The sequence below is a fragment of the Hemiscyllium ocellatum genome, chromosome 10 (genome assembly GCF_020745735.1).
Source record: "Hemiscyllium ocellatum isolate sHemOce1 chromosome 10, sHemOce1.pat.X.cur, whole genome shotgun sequence".
NCBI lineage: Eukaryota > Metazoa > Chordata > Chondrichthyes > Orectolobiformes > Hemiscylliidae > Hemiscyllium > Hemiscyllium ocellatum.
Window position 1 is genome coordinate 98272278 of NC_083410.1, and position 21531 is coordinate 98293808.

Here is a 21531-nt window from a genome sequence, read left to right on the forward strand (position 1 = left end):
GTCCCAGGTATTGCTGACCACCTCTTTCATGCCAGCACATTTGGACAGTGACCAAGAAAGTAATAGGGATGTGTTTTAGGACAAGGGGCAATGGTTTCAGTATAACCAATAGCCTTATACACGCCTTGTTCATCTTGCTTTCATGTGCTGCAACAAGCACTCAAAACAGAATTCGGTTCATGATGCATTCTGTATCAATATTCGTTAGGCATCATGCTAGCACAGGTAACACTTGTGGCTACGCAGAGGATCAAGCAATTAGATGAGGAACAAACTAATCAAATTTATACAAATGTGATACTTCATAAGCAGTGCAATGTCACCCAAATCATTAGAGTACCCTCGAAAGGTTTTCTTCTTTTCATTGATAGTCACAGGTGAGGTACCGAAAGACTGGAGATGGGTTAACGTGGTGCTACTATTTAAGAAAGGTGGTAAAGAAAAGCCAGAGAACTATAGGCTGTGAGCTTGACCATTAATGGTGTGCAAGTTGTTGGAGGGAATCCTAAGGGATGGATTTACGTGTATTTGGAAAGGCAAGGACTGATTAGGTATAATCAGCATGGTTTTGTGCATGGGAAATCATGTCTCACGAACTTGATTGAGTTTTTTGAAGAAGTAACAAAGAGGATTGCTGAGGGCAGAGTGGTGGACGTGATCTATATGAGCTTCAGTAAGGCATTTGACAAAGTTCCTCATGAGAGACTGGTTAGCAAGTTTACATCTCATGGAATACAGGGAGAACTAGCACAGAAGACAGAGGGTAGTGGTGGAGGATAGCTTTTCAGACTGGAGGCCTGTAACCACAAATATTGGTCCTGAGTCCACTACTTTTCATAATTTATATAAATGATTTGAAAGTGAATATAGAAGGTATAGTTAGTAAGTTTGCAGAAGACACCAAAATTGGAGGTGTAGTGGACAGCTGAAAAGGTTACCTTATAGTACAATGGGTTCTTAATCAGATGGGCCAATGGGCTGAGGAATGTCAGATGGAGTTTAATTCAGATAAATGTGAGGTGCTGCATTTTGGAGAAGCAAATCACAACAGGACTTATACACTTGATAGTAAGGTGCTAGAGAGTGTTGCTGAGCAAAGAGACCTTGGGTGCAGATTCATACTTCCTTGAAAGTATAGTCACAGGTAAGATAGGATAGAGAAGAAGATGTTTGTTATTCTTTCCTTTATTGGTCAGACTATTGAGTATCAGAGTTGGAAGGTCATGTTGCAGCTGTACAGATCATTGGTTAAGCCACTTTTAGAACATTGCATGCATTTCTTGTCTCCTTTCTATTGCAAGGATGTTGTGAAACTTGAAAGGGTTCAGATGAGATTTATAAGGATTGCAGGATTTGAGCTATAGGTAGTGACTGAATAGGCGGGGGCTGTTTTCCCTGGAGAATCGGAGACTGAGGGATGACCTTATAGAGGTTTATAAAATCATGAGGAGCATGATGAGATAAATATACAAGGTCTTTTCCCTGGGGTGGGGGAGTCCAGAACCAGATAGCATAGGTTTAAGGTAAGAGGGGAAAGATATAAAAGGGACCAACTTTTTCACACAAAGGGTAATGCGTGTATGGAATGAGCTGTCAGAGGAAATGGTGGAGGCAGGTACAATTACAGCATTTGAAAGGCATCTGGTTGGGTATATGCATAGGAAGAGTTTAGCGGGATATGGGCTAAGTGCCGGCAAATGGGATTAGATTATGTTAAGCTATCTGTTGGTCCAAAGGATCTATTTCTGTGCTGTACATCTGTATAACTGTATGACTCTAATTCTTCTTACTATGTTATTTATTGTCACATATATCTTGAAGATATATGTTTTGTCACCACAGTCCAGCACCATTTTGAGGTACAATAAGGATAAAAAGAAATTACTTCATCTTACTACAATAAGACTTCATCTTCTGTTCAAATTTGGGTCTCAAGCATGCATTCACGGCTTCTGTGAAGTCTCTGCAAGACATTCTGGTCCTCAAGGAGTACCTCTTCAGGAACAGAAACAATTATGCCAATTGCCCAGGAGACTCTGGCTCTGCTGCAACTGCTGCCTAGCTGACACTGCCAAGAATCCAGGTTCTGGGCACACCACCACCAGGAGTACCCACTCTGGGCACCGCTGTCTCAATGTAGTCCCAGATCCTACAGCTGGGGTGGAAGGAATCTGCTTGCCACTCGAGACCCTTGGCCTGGAGTTTTGGATGGATGACCATGGAGTCATTGTGTCTGGATGATCTTGAATTGCTATGGTCCACTTGCCTCTGGCAAGAGGAGTGTGGACTCTCCTTGGCTTCAACTTCCAGGTGGAGTTGAAAGGTCAGACACCTCAGAAGTGTCCTAAGAAGAGAGTTCTGAGAGGCCTGTCTGTGTGGTTCCTCCTCCAGCCAGGTGCATTCTGGCACTGACTTGTCTCCTTGTGACGAAATTCAGTTATCTGGTGAGTGGCAAGTTCTTCTGGAAGATGCGTCTAAAATAAGGTGTACACATGCCAGAGGGGAGTAGGTAGTCAATGAGGTGAGTTCAGTAAGATACACCAAGACCCCTACCTAATGTGTCACCTATCTCTCGTTCTTCCATCCCTATTCAGATTCACATTTATTACTGACTTTCTATTATTGCATTTGTTGATTTTTTTTTTCTTTGCAGTCCACACTTACGGTTTCATAACCTGACCTTGATTTCAACATCTGGACTTCCTGGAAGTTACTCAACTTCTGTGCGTAGAAAATTCAAAGTTGCAAGGTGTGTGCATCATCTGATGTGATATGTTTAGCTCATAATTTATTAGGAGAAAGTGAGGACTGCAGATGCTGGAGATTAGAGCTGAAAATGTGTTGCTGGAAAAGCGCAGCAGGTCAGGCAGCATCCAAGGAGCAGGAGAATCGGCGTTTCGGGCATGAAACGTCGAAGGGCTCATGCCCAAAGAAGGGCTCATGCCCGAAATGTCAATTCTCCTGCTCCTTGGATGCTGTCTGACCTGCTGCGCTTTTCCAGCAACACATTTTCAGCTCATAATTTATTAGTAATGTAAAACAGAAAATGTATAATAGCACCCAAACAACGGAGGGAGGGCCTGAAGTAGATTTTGGAAGGAGATGTTTCATGTTTTTATTATGAAAGTATGAAGAATTGCTTCACATATAATTTTGGAATACTGAAGCAGTCCATTTACTGCCAATGAACAGTGTCAACAATGTATAACACCTATAAGATGTACTGCAGTTTCCAATGAAAGCACCTTCAACAGCACCACCTAGTAGGACAAAGGCAGCAGACAGATGGAACCACCACCATCTGCAAGTGGGAGGAAGAGAGCTTCTTCAAGGAAGGCATCCTTGTAAGAGGATTCGCAATAGGTTAAAATCTTCTAGGAGTGAGTCCCTCTACAAGGATTTCAGTGAGTCCCTCTCTCACTGCAACCTATCACATTTCCAATGCCCCTCCCCCAAGTCCCTCCTCCCTACCTTTTATCTTTGCCTTCTTGGCAAACTTTCTTCATTCCTGAAGAAGGGCTCATGCCCGAAACGTCGATTCTCCTGCTCCTTGGATGCTGCCTGACCTGCTGTGCTTTTCCAGCAACACATTATTTTCAGCTCTGATCTCCAGCATCTACAGTCCCCAATTTCTCCTTAAATATGTAAAGGTCCTATTAAGAGTATTTTTTTTCTAGGCTGCCAGCATTTCAATTCCTCTTGCCATGTGGAAAGTATCTCAGCTAAATAAAGTCTCCCAGTAGGTGCCCAAGTGAGGAACGGTTTTTATTATTAAAAAGAGGGCAACCGATACAGAAGATAGCATCTGCAACTCCCACAAAATCCCTGGAAGAGTTTCCCGTTCAGTTCTCGGGGCATGAGTTTTTAAAATGTATATTTTTTTCGCCAATCTTCCAAAGCAGCAGGGCCCCTGCTTGCTGCAGCAGTGATTACAGTTCATAGAGGCAATACTGAGGATGCTGAGCTGCTAGCCCTCTGATTTAGCCAGCAATTCTTGAAGGGAACTCCAGTGGAACCACTTATCTAGCTGCTGCCCATCAATTTCATGTGACAGGGTCACCTGTTGTCTATACATGTTAGTGGCATGAATTTCCAACTAACCAGTAAAATGTCTCAACAAACATATCAAGCAAATGAGAGCAGCCACATTGTTGTAAAATTTCATACTAATTTTTTGATGTCATTTATTACAAGTGCAACAATTTTAAACAATAAATCAATCAACAACTTTAGAGGGAACAACATCTGAAGCTAGTATAATTAATGTATTTGTTAAACAATTGTTTACAGTCAAATTTGAGAAGGTGGTTTGAACCAACCCAGTATCTATCATAACAGATGTTTATAAGTAACATCCTTAACTCAATAATGTCATTACCATCCCTGAGTCAGAAAATTATGAGCCATATTCAGTACAAAATCTAACCGAGGACATGTTGTCTTGTCAAACGTACTGATTTTCAGATGAGATGTTAAAATGAGACCATGTCTGCATGCCCGGGTGGATACAAAAGATCCATGACACTATTCATACTTGTATGGCAGTGCTATGCTGGTGATTTACTCAATATTTATCTCTCAAATAGCGTCTTGCTGTTGGCAAATAATTATTATAAATTAACTGCCATTTTTGCCCACGTTTCAAGACTGTTATGTAGACTGTGAAGCACTTTGGCATGTCCTTTGGCATTTTTCTGGTGCTAGAGGTTCTATACATCTAAGGTGCATTATACTGAAGGTTTATTTTGCCTTGAAGCAGAAGTTAGACAGAAAATAGCTTGAACGACAATACTATCAATGTACAACTCTAGCTGTACATATAATCTTAATGAGCAGTGCAGCTTGTTTTATCAAAGTATTGAATCATCCTTTAGTTTGATCTGTTTTTTAGATTTTCATTTTGAGTTGCTTCGAGCAAACTGCAGATATTGTTTGTCATTTTGGCAGAAGAACATTACTTGTTTTTCCCACCACCTGCACCTTACTTATGACCTCTGACTGCAATCTCCACTTAGCCCATTATATTAACAAAGATATTACAGATCCACAACACACTTAATTAATTCTGTAAAGAATAGAACTGTTATTTAACACTGTACCTTTCCCCCTGCAGTTACAACTATAATCCTGACGATCACGCACAGATATCATTGCAGACTTGGGTTAATGTGGTGACTGGCAAGATGATTGGTATAAACAGAGCTGCAAAATATGTACTTATAACAGGAGAAACAAAGGTGCCATATGAGCATCTAATCCTATGTACTGGACTACAGTATCAGGTATGTATAAGTATCTATTTAAGCAAAATGCATAGTGTGTACGAATATTTGAAATTGTCACACAGAACCAATTGTGTTTCTTTTCTATTTTTGCTAAATTCCTTTTGTCTATTCTTTTGTCACGACATTGACTCTTGGATTGGTTATAGTTTCAAATGACCACTGTATTTGCATACAAGGCTAACAGTGAGTGTCCATTGGCTGATTACAGAACTTGTCTCAGCCATTCTGAACATAACACAAAACCTGATTAGCATTTTTCATTCCCTCCTGTGAGAGGGTTGTTTCCCTATCCCCTGTTAACCGCCATTAAAGATAGAATTGGTTAACTTGGATACGAGTTAATGTCTAGATTTAGATATACAATATTTTAACTTCCCACTCAATCCAAGCCACAAATTCTGGCGAATTAAAATTCTCTTCAATATATTCAGTATAACATAATTGGACTCAGCATTTGTTTAAGATGGAACAGAGATATGTTTAGGTCTTGATAAGTGTCAAATACCACTCTTAGAGGTGATCTAGATCCTATTATTTCTACATTAAGTCATAGCGTCATAGAGATATACAAAATGGAAATAGACCCTTCAGTCCAACCCATCAATGCCGACTAGATATCCTAAATTAATCTGGTCCCATTTGCCAGCACTTAGCCCATATTCCCTCTAAACCCTTCCTATTCATATACCCATCCAGATGCCTTTTAAAAGTTGTAATTGTCCCAGCTACCACCACTTCCTCCTCTTGTAGCTCATTCCATACATGCACCACTCTTGTTGTAATGTTCCAGCACAAACGATATACTTTAAGTTTTACAGTGTTTCTGGGTGAATACTGCAAGTAGTCCAAGATTACCATGCTAATGAAACTTGTATTTACAACATTGTCATTATAAGATTACAGTGATTTCAGCAGAGAATGATTGAGATGTGACACCACTCTCAACATTGACAATACAACCAGTGACAATTGCATATTTTTATTTCTGATTACCTTTGAGAAGTCCTATGGGACATGGCTGTACACAAAATGCACCTTATAAATACAAGCTAGTGATTACCCATTACCCCTATTCTTGCTGACCAGAATTGACTCAAAACCCATTAACATCATCTTATAATTTTTATTCTCGTATTCAAATTCTTTAGTGGTCAGCGACAATACTGGGGTATAGAGTAACCATCTTTTGAGATGTCTGTTCACATTCTAGAAATAAAAGCATGGCCTTTTCAGTTTATGGTGGTCATTCTGCAGAAATTTTATTTCTTTCATGAAAAATAGCAAATAAAAATAACTTGATGATATATAAGATTATTATGGTTGACTGAAACAGATTTCCTATTATACAGGTTCCTTGTCCCACAGGAGTGGATATAAAAGACATGCTGACAAATAAGGATGTGACTGTTGACCCTGACCAGCAATTTACAGGAAAAATACCCTCCAACCTTTTTGTTCTTAATAGTCATGATGACTGTGAAAATGCACTGCATTGGCTTAAAAAGCATGAAGCAAATATTAAAGGTAGAGCTTTAATATTACCACAATTATAATGATTAATATGAATTGATCTTCTGTGACAATTCTAATAGTGAACATGGTAAATGTGTCAAAATTTACACTATTTACTACCCAAGGTCAGTGGAAATGATGTGAAAACATTGATTAGGGCAGGAAATTAGACTGTGGCCAGAACTTATACTGGTTATGAAGTGTAAATAAGATGCCTATGCTGACTGGCACAATATTTGTGTTAATTGGTGGGTGTCCAAAGAGACACCACTGAAGGTAGGGAAAGGGAAGACCAGAACTGGTTCTGGTCAAAGATTCTTTGAGGGGCCTGGTCAAATACATAGATAGGAAAATTTAAGAAGGATATAGGCCAAGTGCAGGGAAATGGTGTTAGCGTAGGTGGACATTTTGGTAGGCATGGACCAGTTTGGGCCAAAGGACCTGTCTCCATACTGTAGGACTTTATGACTCTATAAGACTCATACTCATGGCGTACATGAAATTCTAACAAAAAAGAAAAAAGAACACCTACCTCAGCTTCTTCTATACACTTTAAATCCTTCCTAATTTCAATTAAGAAAATCATGTTGCAGTGCTAGTGATATCTTTGGGTCGCAACTTCAAGATAATAAGTATGCTTTAGGCCATCCTGGATTTGATATGTCATTGACTAAAATAGCAGTTGATGGGAAAATGTCGAAAATGCTGCACGAAAGCTGAAACCTATCCAACTATCCACCTGCCATATTGATACCAGTCTGGTATCTTCCCTTCTCTGTCCTCTCTTTCACTACATAGTGCTTTTCATCAGTTCCAAAAGACTTTTTCTCTTTGTGTTTCATTCTCCATCTCCTTTTCCTCTACAACAGCACTGTCTAACTCTTTTCTCTCTGAGTTCCTCAGGCTACAACATTGCTGAAATCATTTGGCAGATTTTAAGGATGTTTTCATCACAGTGATAACTAAAAGCAGCCAGTTTGGAGCCCAATATTTCTCTCTTAAACCAACTCCAAAAATCACTTCTATTAATTAAGAGGGAACATATGGTATAAATTACATCACTTTGTATTGCAGGACATTTTACTAACATCACTCTAGACAAACAGCAACAAATGATTTCAGTATTTTCCCTCTGGTTCTATCTTTCTCTGTCTATTCTTTCTCTGTTTTATAATATTTTCTGCCTTTATTCAGTATTCTATTTTCTCTTCCTCTACGTTTCCCTAGGTTGGGAATATTTTCTCCTTCCTTCTCTGGCTACTTGTGTGTCACAATGAGATTTTTCTTTTGTGCTTGTTAAGACTTTTTCTCAATTCTGTAGCCCTAGGTCTTCTGTTCAGTGTCAGAGATACTGCATGCAATCTTACCTGTGATTTCAACTATCCACTTATCATCTTAACGAACAGTTTTTTCACCTTCTGATACTGACTTCAACAGGGTTGCAGGGGCGAACATTACTGGTGAACTTTAATGCAGTGCAGATGTGCCCCCACTTATCATCATGAAATGAAGATATTTTCCTTAAGATCTGTCTTCAGTTCATTGACTTACACTGTTTTAAACAGACCTCTCAATCTCAATACTGTACATCCCCTCACTAAACCTCCCTCACTCCCTCATGTTCATCCTAATCTTCACATGCACCCCCCCCCACCACTGCATCATACTCATCCTCCTCTCACCCACTGACAATGCTGAGCTCCATCTCATCAATGGTTAGTCCCCATTCACCCTCAACAGTGCACACCTCTCTTCACTTTCCCATCACCTCCAACAATGCTCATCCTCCCTTAACCCCTCACAATATTCATTCTCCCCATTCCAGGTCATTTCTTGACCTCCCGTCATAGCATCTTTAGCCAGAGAATGATTAGAATTTGAAATAGTGCAATCTGGAGTAATGGGGTGTCGGGCTTTTCAGTGGGAGGGACTGAGCATTTACTTGGAGTGAAGACAGTGAAGATTAGAGTAGTGCTGGAAAAGCACAGCAGGTCAGGCAGCATCTGAGGAGCAGGAAAATCGATTTTTCAGGCAAAACCCCTCGATTTTCTGCTCCTTGGATGCAGGCTGACCTGCTGTGCCTTCCCAGCCCCACTCTTTTATTAGATTCTCTACAGTGTGGAAACAGGCCCTTCAGCCCAACCAGTCCACACTGCCCCTCCAAAGAGTAACCCACCCAGACCCATTTCCCTCTGACTAATGCACCTAACACTATGGGCAATTTAGCACGGCCAATTCTCCTGACCTGCACATCTTTGGACTGTAGGAGGAAACCGGGGCACCCAGAGAAAACCCACACAGATGCGGGGAGAATGTGCAAACTCCACACAGACAGTCGCCTAAGGCTGGAATTAAACCTGGGACCCTTGTGCTATGAGGCAGCATTGCTAACCACTGAGCCACTGAGCCGCCCTTCTAATCTTGACTCTGATCTCCAGCATCTGCAGTCCTCACTTTTGCCATGAAGTGAAGACAGCATGGATATTGTTGTGGTGCATAAAATTGTTGAGGGGTAGGGGGGTTTAAACAGCATTCACCCTTTCTTATAGCCACCCTCTCTCGACTCACTTTCTGGAATCCAGTCGTCTTGTCTGGCTAGTGTTGAAAGAGTCAGTATAGTTGAGAAATGGGGCATTGGAGTGAGTGGAGCAAGATTGAATCTCTCACTTTTATCAATATTCGACTCCACTCCCCGCTATCCCTCAACAATGCTCAGCACAACAACAATGCCCATGCGACTTCACTCCATGTAAATGCTCAACCCCTCTCACTCCAAAACCCTACAACCCAACAATCCAGGTTGCACTGTTTCCAAATTCTAATCATTCTCTGGCTAAAGGTGCTTTTCCTGAATTCTTTATCGTATTTATTCACATATTGATGGCCCCTAGCTTTGGACTCTCCACAAGTAAAGCACCTTCTCTCCACCTACCTTATCAAACGTTATCTTAAAACTAAAGGGAATTGTGATTTGTAAATGGAAAATGATTACAATATAATAAAAATAGAAAATAGCCGGTGTAAGAATGCTATCATTTGTTTAATGTACATAATCAACTCCCACAGTCTCAAGGTACCTGACAGATGCAAGAATTTTAAGATATGCTTTATTTTCATGTAGTCAGTATGATGTAATTATGTTCAATTAAGTTTTGTGATATCTTTATTTCAGCTAGCTTTGTTTCCCAACACTACAGAAATTATTTGGAATTTTAGATGTGTTCCCACGTTTTTCAAATTTATCATATATTTTAATTATCTGTAAATTGCTGTGTTGTTTAGAGCGACGATACTGAAGAATACGCATGAATACCCATTTAATTAGGTGATTAACTGTTAATTTATTTATCAAGGAGATATTGTAGTTATATTCATTTGAAAAATAAATGATTATGCTTTATAAGGAAGAATTATTTTCAATGGTAACATAAATTTAAGTATGGTAATAAGTGTAATTTCATTCTTGTAATTGGTTGTCATACTAACTACTTACGTACAATCTCCCAGGTTCCTTTAGGATTAATGTAATGCAACAACAGTTTTAGTTAGGAATGCATTTTCAACAAACCTGTTAATGTTTATAGGATCTTTTATTTTAGGATGTTGGTGCATCAAGTTATGTTATTAAGCAATAATGGCTCATTGACTGTCACTTAAGACTGAGCAATTGCTGATGAATGTCTACTGGTTAATATATTTCTGTTCAATAATCCAGTTGATTAACAACAGTAATTTAACATTTGGCTTCCTAATCCTTGTACTGTCTTATATTATTAGCCATATTGACTATAACAAATATGAGTAATGAGTAAATGCTTATGTTACATTGTTTTAGTGAATTGTGTGATACATAATTTTGCAATAACAAGAACATCTTAGTAGTTCCTTACTAAAACATTACTGACAGACAGAAATCATTATTTTCTTCCTGCTGCTGCTTTCACACTGTTTAATTATTTTTGTTAGCTTTATATTTTTTTCTCTTTCCTTGTGTTTGCCTTAACCTTTCACAAACAGATGCTTTTTTTTATGGTCATGTCTGACATAAGAGTGAGGGGGAGAGCTCAACTTGAGCGCAGTTGAGTGGATTGTAGTATACTGAATTGGAATATAGGAATACTTATTAGTAATGTACTGAAGTATTGTGTACAGATCTGTGCACCACACTACAGGATGGAGAGAGATTGGAAGAGATCTACAAGCATTACCCTCAGGGATGACAGGCTTCAGTTATAAAGACAGATTGAAGTACAGGTAAAGACCATAAGACATAGGAGTGGAAGTAAGGCCATTCGGCCCATCGAGTCCACTCCACCATTCAATCATGGCTGATGGGCATTTCAACTCCACTTATCCGCATTCTCCCTGTAGCCCTTAATACCTCGAGACATCAAGAATCTATCAATCTCTGCCTTGAAGACATTTATCGTCCCGGCCTCCACTGCACTCTGCGGCAATGAATTCCACAGGCCCACCACTCTCTGGCTGAAGAAATGTCTCCGCATTTCTGTTCTGAATTGACACCCTCTAATTTTAAGGCTGTGTCCACGGGTCCTAGTCTCCTCGCCTAATGGAAACAATTTCCTAGCGTCCATCCTTTCCAAGCCATGTATTATCTTGTACGTCTCTATTAAGTCTCCCCTTAATCTTCTAAACTCCAATGAATACAATCCCAGGATCCTCAGACGTTCCTCGTATGTTAGACCAACTATTCATCCATGTGATTCTCTGCTGGACACGTTCCAGTACCAGTATGTCCTTCCTGAGGTGTGCGGACAAAAACTGGACACAGTACTCCTCGAACACCATGGGCCCTCACCTTGCTCAACAGCCTCCCGTGTGGCACCTTATCAAAGGCCTTTTGGAAGTCTAGATAGACCACATCCACTGGGTTTCCCTGGTGTAACCTACTTGTCACCTCTTCAAAGAATTCCAACAGGTTTGTCAGACACGACCTCCCCTTACTAAATCCATGTTGACTTGTTCTAATCAGACTCTGCTCTTCCAAAAATTTAGAAACTTCATCCTTAATGATGGATTCTAGAATTTTACCAACAACCGAGGTTAGGCTAATTGGCCTATAATTTTCCATCTTTTGTCTTGATCCTTTCTTGAACAAGGGGGTTACAACAGCAATCTTCCAGTCATCCAGGACTTTCCCTGACTCCAGTGACTCTTGAAAGATCTCAACCAATGCCTCTGCTATTTCCTCAACCACCTCTCTCAGAACTCTAGGATGTATCCCATCAGGGCCAGGAGATTTATCAATTTTAAGACCTTTTAGCTTTTCTGGCACTTTCTCTTTTGTAACTGCAACCATACTCAACTCAGCCCCCTGACTCACTTTAGTTGTTGGGATATTACTCATGTCTTCCACTGTGAAAACTGACGCAAAGTACTTGTTAAGTTCTCCTGCTATTTCCTTATCTCCCATCACTAGGCTTCCAGCATCAGTTTGAAGTGGCCCAATGTCTACTTTTGCCTGTCATTTGTTTCTTATGTATTGAAAGAAACTTTTACCATCATTTCTAATATTACTGGCTAGCCTACCTTCATATTTGATCCTCTTCTTCCTTATTACTCTCTTTGTTATCCTCTGTTTTTGTAGCCTTCCCAATCTTCTGATTTCCCACTGCTCTTGGCCACTTTATGGGATCTCTCTTTTTCTTTAATACATTTCCTGACTTCCTTTGTCAGCCATGGCTGTCTAATCCCTCCCCAGATAATCTTTCTTTTCTTGGGGATGATCCTCTGTACAGTGTCCTCAATTATACCCACAAACTCCTGCCATTTTTGCTCTACTGTCTTCCCCGCTAGGCTCTGCTTCCAGTCTATTTTTGTCAGTTCCTCTCTCATGCCCTCATAATTACCTTTATTTAACTGTAACACCATTACATCCAATTTTGCCTTCTCTCTTTCAAACTGCAGACTGAACTCTACCATATTATGATCGCTGCTTCCTAAGGGTTCCCTTACTTTAAGATCTTTTATAAAGTCTGGTTCATTACAAAGCACTAGGTCCAGAATATCCTGCTCCCTTGTGGGCTTCATGACAAGCTGTTCCAAAAAGCCATCCTGTAAGCATTCTATGAATTCCCTTTCTTTGGATCCATTGGCAACATTATTTACCCAGTCCACCTGCATATTGAAGTCTCCCATTATCACTGTGACCTTCCCTTTCTGACATGCCTTCTCTATTTCCCGGTACTTGTTGCATCCCTGGTCCTGACCACTGTTCGGAGGTCTGTACATAACTCCCATTATGGTTTTTTTGCCTTTGTGGTTCATCAATTCCACCCACACAGACTCCACATCATCCGACGCTTGCTTCATCTGGAAGGTGACTTTCTCAAAGCATCCCAGGATCCCCCCCGTTCTTTGAATATTCCCTTGCTTTTCTGGTCCTGCCCAAGTGCATCTCATAATTATCCAGACTGAATTCCATTTGCCACTGACCAGCACATTGGTATCCTCCTATAATCTAAGGCCATACTTCACATTACTTATTGAAGCACCAAATTTCATCGCATTGCCATATAAAAATCTAACCCTAAATATTCCAACAACTAACTTGGATGTTCTAAATTTTTGGGTGGCCAGTCTCACACAGAAAAAAAAACTCTTATGGAGAAGGGATTTTGTGGGCAGATTTGGGTTTAGCTATCACTCCATGTACACAATGTGGTAGTGTAGTCAATGTCAAATGGCTGTTGAGTCCCACCAACGTATCACTGCTTTGGTATCCAGCAATTGGAGCTCCAGTCTGAAACAGGTGGGAGGTTTTTGAATGTGTGAACATAAGGAACACTTTGACATAATTTAATGTCAATACTAGTTTTGTCTTCTCTAATCTGACAACCATCAATGCTTTTTAATTTGTCCTTTGCAGTGGTTTCTACAAATAAAGTGAAGTATAGTTTGAGTGACCTATGTGAACCAATCATCAGCTGCTGTTAGATAAAACTGTGTAGAGTTTTGGGAGATACTTTTTTGTAGTCGCTAATGGGGTTTATTTCACCTGCCAACCAGTGATCATGAAAAGCATTGCGTAAATGCAAGTTTCTGTCCTTTGGTGGTTTGAAAGTACTTGTGGTTCCTTCTTTTTGTTACAACTTGTTAAGGAACTCTGACATTGCAATCATTTATTCATGGAAATCTTTTTTAACATCCCCGGGAAGAGGAGATGCCAGGTAAGGAGTATGATACAAATAAGAGTTGCGACAAGACATATTATTAATAGTAGGTGGTGTTTCATACAGTTTATAAGCAATGACAAAATACCTTCATTTCTCAAATGAAGCTCTGAATTTCTTGAGGAATTGTGGCAGAGTTGTGTCAGATTGTGTAAGAAGATCAGTAACTAACTGGCAGACCTAGATATAGAAATAGATCTGGCAGAGCCTGTTGCATCATCGGTCACTGCTGTCTGAACTCCATTGTCTCTCAGCCCTTCCAAGCTGCTACAGGGGGCATCAATAATATTAGTCAGTATGCAGTTTATGCTTGCATTAATCAGTTGGCTGATTCCTATGTTTGCTCAAGCAAATACATTCATAGTTTTCTCTATGGATATTAAGAAGTAGTAGGATAGAATCCAAGTGTTTATGCACATTGAAAGATTCTTCCCAGTTCAAGATGTCAGTGATTGCACACTTATTACCTAAAGGCTTCTTCAAATATTGCCACTGTTTTAATGAATCATAAGGGCTCTGCTTTATTAATATGCAACTTTTGCATAATGACTCACAATACATCATGTAAGTCTGTACCTGCTTTCCTGCAAAATACCAAGATGTTTTCATAGTACACCAATTAACCATCCCCCCTTTTTTTTTGCCCTGCACAGCAGGTGAGAGGCTGTCAGCCTTGAAACAAAGTATTTTTCTGCATGCTTGGCTCTTAACTCATGAAGGGAACTCATACTCATTTGTGGATCTCTGCTCTGTACCATAATGTCAGAAATCGCACAGCACCAGGTTACATAAATACCATAAAGAGTCTACCATATGATTGTGGTTATATTAGCATCAACTTACACATTTATAAAGTACCTTTATATTAGTAAAATGTTCCAAGACATTTCACAGAAGTATAGTTACACACAAACCACCAATCCAATGACAGAGATATTCAGATAGGTGACTAAATGTTTGGCAAAATGGTAGGTTTTACGGAGCATCTTAAAGGAAGAAGGTTGGAGGCAGTGAGATTTAGGAAATGAATTCTAACACTTGAGACTGAAACAGCTTAAGGCATTGTCTAAAATTATTGGGGAGAGGACATTGGGGTTGCCCTTGATTGGAGGAGCTCAGAATTCTTGGAGGGCTATGGATTATATTGCATAAGTTTGTTTTGCAATGGGACAAACCATGCAACCACTATCGGAGTAGTTCCTTCAGTAGGATGAGGGAGAAAACACTAAGGAGAGGCAGAATAATGAGAAGATAGGAGGGAGATGAACAAAAATTGTGGCTGCAGCCAGTGATTGTTGACAATAATTTCATATAGAATGTTTCAGCTAAACATTCCCTGCCCTTTGTATAATTATATCCAAAGTATATCACTACCACTCTAATGGCAAACCAATAGCAAAGGCTAATGTTGATATTTAGTCAATATTGCAACATTGCAATTAATATTGTGGAAATGCAGCTATCACAGGAATACTCTATTGTCTTACGTAGCAAAGGCACACAATACTCATAACCTTAAACATGCACCATATCCAGTTTATGATTTTCTGGAATTGCCTTTCTTTTGAAAATGAATATTTAAGGAGTGCTAAGATGGCTGCAGAAGTTCAGGTGACTTTTACAATTCCTACATAGACTCAGAGCATTGCAAGCCTTCTAACTCTGCTGTGGTTGCATCCATTAATCATGGTTCCAAAGAACCTGTGGGGAATAAAAGAAACAGAACGAGCCTTGAGTAATGTGAGCAGTTAGCATTCACACAACACACAAATGACAGTTTGGCATAGTGTTCAATGCAGACTCGAACAAGGAGGGCCATGGAATATCTGTCCACGAACCTTTTGATATGGTGGAACTTATTCTCATGTTTGCATCACAAATCATGCCATGTAAGTACAGGAGGAAATTGTAAATGCTATATGATTACTGATACTTTACCCACCCCCACCTCCACAAAGTCCAAGAGTGGCTGTATTGTGCTTGTAACAAGGTCAGCCAGATGGACCTCATAGAATATGAGAGAATCCTGACTGACAGATAAAAACAGGAATGTCAGATATCCTAACTGTCTGAGAGCTGGCTCTGAAGGAGCTGAATCAGTGTCAACAACTTTCCACATGTAAAAAGAGAGTGACTTAGTGACAAGATACAGACCTCTATGGAATTATTTCAGTGGTGACGGGAGTAAAGCATGCTCCCTAAGGCATTCATTCTCAATAGTCGTCTTTGAATTGGATAAGCATTTCTGGCAATATGCCATTATTTGGGAAGCTTGACTCATTCAATCCTGCCATCAAAGACTGAGCCCAGTATGTGGAAAGAATGCATTATTTTTTCCAGGCAAATGACATTGGGGCAAATAAAAACTAATGAATTAATTCTCCTGACAGTGTGTGAACCCACAACTTTTTTGGTTATTAGGAGCCTAACTTTCCCTGAGACACCAGACACTAAAGCCTTACAAGAGAAAAGAACCAGCCTATGTCCTAGGACACAGAGGAGGAGTGATGTAGTGATTGTAATGAGGTCAGCCAGATGGGCCTCATAGAATATGTGTTCTCTGATTGGAGTTATCTGATCATGAGTGTTCCAAATCATGAGATAGGTGCATCTCTCCAGGCATAAATTGTCCCAGTAGGCAGCATTACAATGAAAATTGCTGGTACCTTGAAGTGGAGAACTGCATTGTAAGTGGATCAGAGATAGGCCGTGATGGTGCAGTGAAACTGGTACAAGTCTGAAGCCAACATCTGTGGAATGGTGGCAGTTGCTTTCTGAGGAGTGCAACCTGTGATGTTGGGAGCTGGTGTATATTGGAGTCCAGAGGAGAAAGCAGTGAACGAGAGTTTCCAGGAACCTGCTCTGACATTCATATTAGGAATTGTCACCACTTAGTTTCTATCTGACAAATGGGAGAATAGGAGGTGAACTTCAGTACTAATGGCGTGTGAATACTTGAAGATTGGCCTGTAGCTGCAGTTGTAGAATCAGAATTTTTCCATGACATCGAGAATCTCGTTTTTCAGAATTTGCCATATTTTCTCAACTGACTCGCAATAATCCATATACTTCTGAGATTTGGAAGATTCCATCCACTGCCTGTCAGTTCAAAACCTAACATAGAGAACTGTAAAGAAACTGGTTAAATCATAAGTAGATGCATAGGCCATTATCCATCTTCCATTGTGTAGCAATGACTTCAAACCACACCAAGCTTTGGTGAATAATAGAAGTATTGATCACTCAGGCACCTGATTAAACCTATTTTCAGATCACCAGTCTTACTTATCGAAGTATCGGGGGGACTAGTCAATCAGCAAGCAATACATTCAGAAACTGCAGTAGCAGCAACATTTGGGACAGAAATTTAGAACCAGCAACACCAACGCTGTTCCTTTTCAAGTCCACTTGTACAGAAAATTTATCTCCTCGTTTTAAGACTACAAGAAACTAACTTCCTGATCTGTTGAAAAATCCACTACTTCAAGATAAACCTGCAATCATTTTGACATACAATTTTGATTGTTGAATTCACCAAATTATATTAGAAGTGTGGGAAAGAAGCTCTCATTTACTAGATCCGCACCAACTTGAGCCAATCTTGTGACTTACAAATGATTCCTTCGTTTCTAACTTGTTGATGTGCACCATCCTCCTTCACTATGTTTTCCTTGAGCATGCATTTGTGTGGGTGGTGATAGAGTGATATAGTGTCAGATTTTTGGAATGAACATGTGAATCCTTTTTATTTAAACCCATTTATCAGTCCCAGCAGCACCAGCATTGCACAGTATATGTGGCCAGGTCCACATCCAGGATCAAGAAAAGTGATGGAAACATGAACTCATATGGGAAGGCTAATATTGAGGTTAACGAAGCTTTTAACAAGCTAGCTCAAATGACTCTTGACAATTTATTTATGTACTTTGGACGGACTGCCACTTTCAGCACTCTGCCACCCTTCCTATTATAGATATGAGCTCACAACTGGCTGGGAAGAAAGGCTGGGCACTCCTCATCATCGAAATCCCCATCAGCAAGGCATATAATATGCAGCCCTGAAATTCTGACCCAGATCAAAAGCTTTGGGCTGATTAATGGCCAGTAAGGAACAGGAACAAGGGTTTCAGTTCTCTTTCACCTCTATCCATATCATCATACACTAAAATTTCATAAAGCCTTTCATGATTTTGCAAATAAATTTAGGACCTGGGATATGAGAGCCCAACTGCAGATTGGTGCAGCTCAACATCTACCAGAGCATTCTAGTCCAGCCCAATTTCTTTAACATCAAACTGAGAATTGGCATTGGGCTTCAAGAAAGTCCATCAAGTATGTTGTTGTCGTCATGAGAGTTGGCATCACATTCTATTACAAAGCAGAACTGCCATTACTACCATACCCTTCTACTGATCAATAGGAGAGAAGGCACCAGGCCATATTGTCCAATTGAAATCCTTATCCATTTGGTTTCACAACCCAAGTAAGGCAGATAAGGTTGTTGAGCCCTGAGGAGGTACGCAGCTGCAATTTTCACATGCTACATGGTTGACTGCAGAGTGTCAATGCTTTGTGATTGTGCATTCCTTCATACTGTGCATCATATTCTAGTTCTCCATAGTAGGAAGCCCAATAATGTCAGCAAATGCTTGTGCACAGAAATAATCTAGGACAGGTCTTTAAAGTTCTGCATCTATACCCGCTTCAGCAGAGCTAGGATGTGAGCTATCATTCCAGTGAGCTTTCCTGGATCACCCTTGCCACCTAGACCTGGTCCTTTCTCATTTGAGCTCAATAAATTTCTTAGTGCACACCCTACTAATCACTAAATAAGAGATGGTGCTGAATTCTGTACTAGTACAGCACTAGTGCAGAATAAAAACAAGTGGTGATGCATCTTCTGGAGGGGTATCTGACTAGAGCGACTGAGTCAATTGAGTGACCTAGAATGTGTAGAGAAGAGCGAGGGTTAAGATCTACTTGCAAAAGTAAGCATTAAGATCAATGGCAGAAGCAATGCACCATCAGGTTGTTACACTCAGTGTGTGACAGTGTGAGTGTGTAATTGGGAGAGTTAATTAGAAAGAGAAAAAGAAGGAAAGATGCCCATATATACCCTGCTGTGCATGGCCTCCAGCCTTGACATCCTCAATGCTGTCTTTACCAATGATGTTGATGGCACCTTTTTCCCTTCGGTGTCAGTATGTGAAGAGTGACAGAACGTCTTCCTGCACTGGTTGTTTCTCTGCTGTTCCCTGCCAACTTTGCCTGGACAGAAAATGAAACTGGATTGATATGTTTCCTAGGCAAGGATTTTCAGCATTTACAAGGCTTATGATAATGTACATGATGATAGAAACAAATGAGAAAGATATAGTAACAAGGGTATAACAGCTTTTGAGAGTGAATGCAAGGTAATACGTGCAGTAATGTCTTACTTGATGACTTATGTAGAACCATGAGAAGTGATGAAGGGAAAAACTGATCATTTTGTGACAAAGGTAGGGTTGTTTGCAGGCTGTGAGATGTTGAGGGAAATTTTAGCTTGACCTAATTGAATGTTTTATGGCACTGTAACTAAGTCTTGTCAACCAAGTTTTCCATCAACTATCCACGGGAAAAGCTCCTATCCTGATTTTAATTAGCTCCAACAATTATAATGCTGCATTGGAAAGCCTTAGGGCACTGTTAGAACACATGTTTGCTGACTGCTGCACAATGCCATTTCCCTTGACATGAAAAATTGCAGGCAAAAGTGAGGACTGCAGATGCTGGAGATCAGAGTCTAAATTAGAGTGGTGCAGGAAAAGCACAGCAGGTCCGGTATCATCCAAGGAGCAGGAAAATCGACATTTCATGCAAAAGCTCTTCATCAGGAAACATCAAGAAATCAGGAAACATTCCTGATGAAGAGCTTTTGCCTGAAATGTTGATTTTCCTGCTCCTCGGATGCTGCCTGACCTGTTGTGCTTTTCCAGCACCACTCTCATGAAAAATTGCAGTTCCTTTCAAGGTGTTGAGTAAACCAATAAGAAGTAGCTATACCATGACATTTACTAATTACCGATCAAGGGGAGAATGAAGGACATCTCCAAAATATAAATATAAATTGATTCACCACTAACTTCTCTGGATGATTAACGTTTGCTGATTGTTCATTAGCTGTGTGTTTGTCACTCACTGCCTTTATTGCCGCTCAGTTAAATATTGTCATACTGTTCTGCCAAAAATCTCTTAACTTCTTAAATGATTTGTGTCTCTTTCCTGTCTTCCCTTTCAAGTCCTTGTTTCCTTCACTCTTCTCTTTGACTTTGTGCAAATGCTCATTCTCTCTTGCTAGTCCTCTGAAGCAGTTCTGAAGAAGGGTCCCTGGACCCAGAGGCTCCCCCAATATCATTTTGCCCAAACACTTATTGCCTCTGAGAAAGTGTTAGTGAGTTACTTTCTTTGACCTGGTGCAGTCCATTTCATGTAAAAATACACACAGGAAAATATTCCAGGGTGTTGACCCAGCAATATTGAGTGAACAGCAAAAAAGTATGGAAGAGTGCTTGCATGAATTGAGACCCCATGCTGCCTTTGTGCTTCTGGGTGCCAGGTTAAGTTGCTGCAGTGCATAATGTAAGTCAGACACACTGCTGCCACTGTGCATCAATATTCGTAGGAGTGAATGCTCAAGGTGGTGAATCGAGTGCTATTCAAACTGGGTAGCTAGCATCTTCAGCGTGGTTGGGGCTGCACTGACCCAGGCAAATGAACAGTATTCTATTACAGCTCCGATTTGTACTTTGTAGATGTTGGGAAGGCATTTCGAGAGTTAGGAGGTGAGTTAGTCACTGCAGAATTGCCAGCCTCTGACCTGCTTTTACATTTATTTGGCTAGTCCTAAAGTCATAGAGATGTACATCGTGGTAACAGGCCCTTCGGTCCAACTTGTCCATGCCAACCAGATATCCTAAATAAATCTAATCCCATTTTCCAGCATTTGGCTCATATCTCTCTAAACCCTTCCTATTCATATGCCCATCCTGATAAATGTTGTAATTATTCCAGCTTCCACCACTTCCTCTGGCAGATCATTTAAATGTTGTAATTATTCCAGCTTCCACCACTTCCTCTGACAGACCATTGCATACGCACATCACCCTCTGTATAAAATGTTGCCCCTTATGTCCCTTTTAAATCTTTCCCCTCTCACCTTAAACTTATTCCCTCTAGTTCTGGACTCGCCAACACCAAGGAAAAGACCTTGTCTATTTACCCTATCCATGTCCCTCATGATTTTATGCATGTTTATAAGGTCATTCCTCAGCCTCCGACGCTCAGGGAAAATAGCCTCAGCCTATTCAGCGTCTTCCAAAGCTCAAACTCGCCCACCCTGGCAATATCCTTGTAAATCTTTTCTGAACCCTGTCAACTTTCACAACATCCTTCCTATAGCAGGAAGACAAGAATTGTACGCAGTATTCCAATAGTGGCCTAACCAATGTCCTGTAACACGACTTCACAACTCCAGTACTCAGTGTACTGACCAATAAAGA

At 40.3% G+C, this 21531-nt stretch overlaps 1 protein-coding gene across 1 annotated transcript in view; it reads left to right on the plus strand.

Moving 5' to 3' along the window:
• The window catches only part of cfap61 (cilia and flagella associated protein 61), a 236030-nt gene that overhangs the window by 130997 nt on the left and 83502 nt on the right, over window positions 1-21531 (plus strand). The window contains exons 18-20 of the mRNA XM_060831159.1: window positions 2654-2749; window positions 5114-5282; window positions 6635-6809. Of these exons, the coding sequence (XP_060687142.1) occupies window positions 2654-2749; window positions 5114-5282; window positions 6635-6809 (440 nt within the window). The remainder of the gene's footprint in view (window positions 1-2653; window positions 2750-5113; window positions 5283-6634; window positions 6810-21531) is intronic.